Source organism: Brassica oleracea, chromosome C1 (genome assembly GCF_000695525.1).
Source record: "Brassica oleracea var. oleracea cultivar TO1000 chromosome C1, BOL, whole genome shotgun sequence".
Taxonomy (NCBI): Eukaryota; Viridiplantae; Streptophyta; class Magnoliopsida; order Brassicales; family Brassicaceae; genus Brassica; species Brassica oleracea.
Window position 1 is genome coordinate 18077091 of NC_027748.1, and position 1471 is coordinate 18078561.

At 39.3% G+C, this 1471-nt stretch overlaps 1 protein-coding gene across 1 annotated transcript; it reads left to right on the plus strand.

The window, feature by feature from the left end:
- Nucleotides 1-510: 510 nt before the first annotated feature.
- On the plus strand, nt 511-1263 carry LOC106333774 (uncharacterized protein PHLOEM PROTEIN 2-LIKE A7-like). Its single transcript, XM_013772186.1, has one exon. It carries the CDS (start codon nt 511-513, stop codon nt 1261-1263), a length of 753 nt encoding a protein of 250 aa, XP_013627640.1.
- Nucleotides 1264-1471: the final 208 nt, after the last annotated feature.

Consider the following 1471-nt stretch of genomic DNA (forward strand, 5'->3'; position numbering starts at 1 on the left):
TGAACTACTTTGTGATCTTTGATTGATAAAACGCAAATATTACTCTAGTTATTCTATAAACCAAATCGACCTTATTTCACTTGCAGAAAATTTGACAAAGAGTATCTGTCTTTCTTTATCCACAGGTAAACATATCCACTAGTGGGGATGCAACCAAAATCATAGTAGACGCAGGGAGGGATAGTGTGTGCTTCACATGTATGTTGAGTTAAGCTTGAAACAAAAGATAGCTTGAGAAGTAAGCTAAGAAGACCTAATCCTACCGAGATATGGAAAAGGAAACATAATAAGTTTAGGAGTTATCTAAAGTTGTGTTACCTAATAGGATTAGGAAAACATAAGCTCTATATAAGTAGATATTAAGTTGTGATATCACTTATAAGTTTTTTAGAGATTGAGAGCTTGAGTTTTGAGATATTTTCTCACGTTAATAATAAGAGAGCAATTCTTATTTGAATCTTTAAGTTCTATATTTGGTATCAGAGCCAAAAGATTTTTTGATACAAAGCAATGGGGGACTTAGCGATAGTGACGACATTGAAACCGAAGGAAGGGGGATCTACGATCAAGTGCCCTATGTTAACCTCATCCAACTATATCGTGTGGGGCATTAGAATGAAGAATGTACTTAAGGTACATAAGGTTTGGAACATCGTTGAAACAGAATCAGAAGAAGAAGAAAAGAACGATTTAGCAATCGGTCTAATGTTTCAAGCGATACCCGAGACCCTGGTCCTACAAGTTGGGGAGCTAAACACAGCAAAAAAGGTGTGGGAGGCTATTAGGATGCGACATGTTGGTGCTGAACGAGTCAAAGAGGCCAGACTTCAAACTTTAATGTTTGAATTTGATAGACTCTCGATGAAAGATGCTGAAAAGATAGATGATTTTGCTGGAAGATTGTCTGAAATATCATCGAAAGCTGATGTGCTGGGAGAAGAGATTGAAGAATCAAAACTGGTTAAGAAATTTCTTAAAAGCCTTCCACGCAAGAAATACATACATATCGTTGCATCACTGGAGCAAGTGCTTGATCTTAAGACCACCAGCTTTGAGGACATTGTTGGTCGTCTAAAAGTTTATGAAGAGAGAGGGCCGAAGAAGAAGAGACACACGAAGATCATGGGAAACTCATGTACGCAAATTCTCAGTCTTCACGTGAGTACAATGATGAATACAAAGGAAACAGAGGACGGGGTGGAAGGTCCTATAGAGGAAGAGGCCGTGGACGTGGCTATGGAGGCAGAGACACATCAAGGATAATGTGTTTTAGGTGCGACAAGATGGGTCACTACGCCTCAACATGTCCCGATCGGCTACTAAAGTTGCAGGAGACCCTGGAACAAGACAAGGACGATACACAGCACGCAGATGAACTTATGATGTGCGAGATAGTATATTTAAACGAAGATAAAGTCGTTCCAAGCAAATTCGAGATCCATGATGAGCAAGAGAACATGTGGTACTTGGA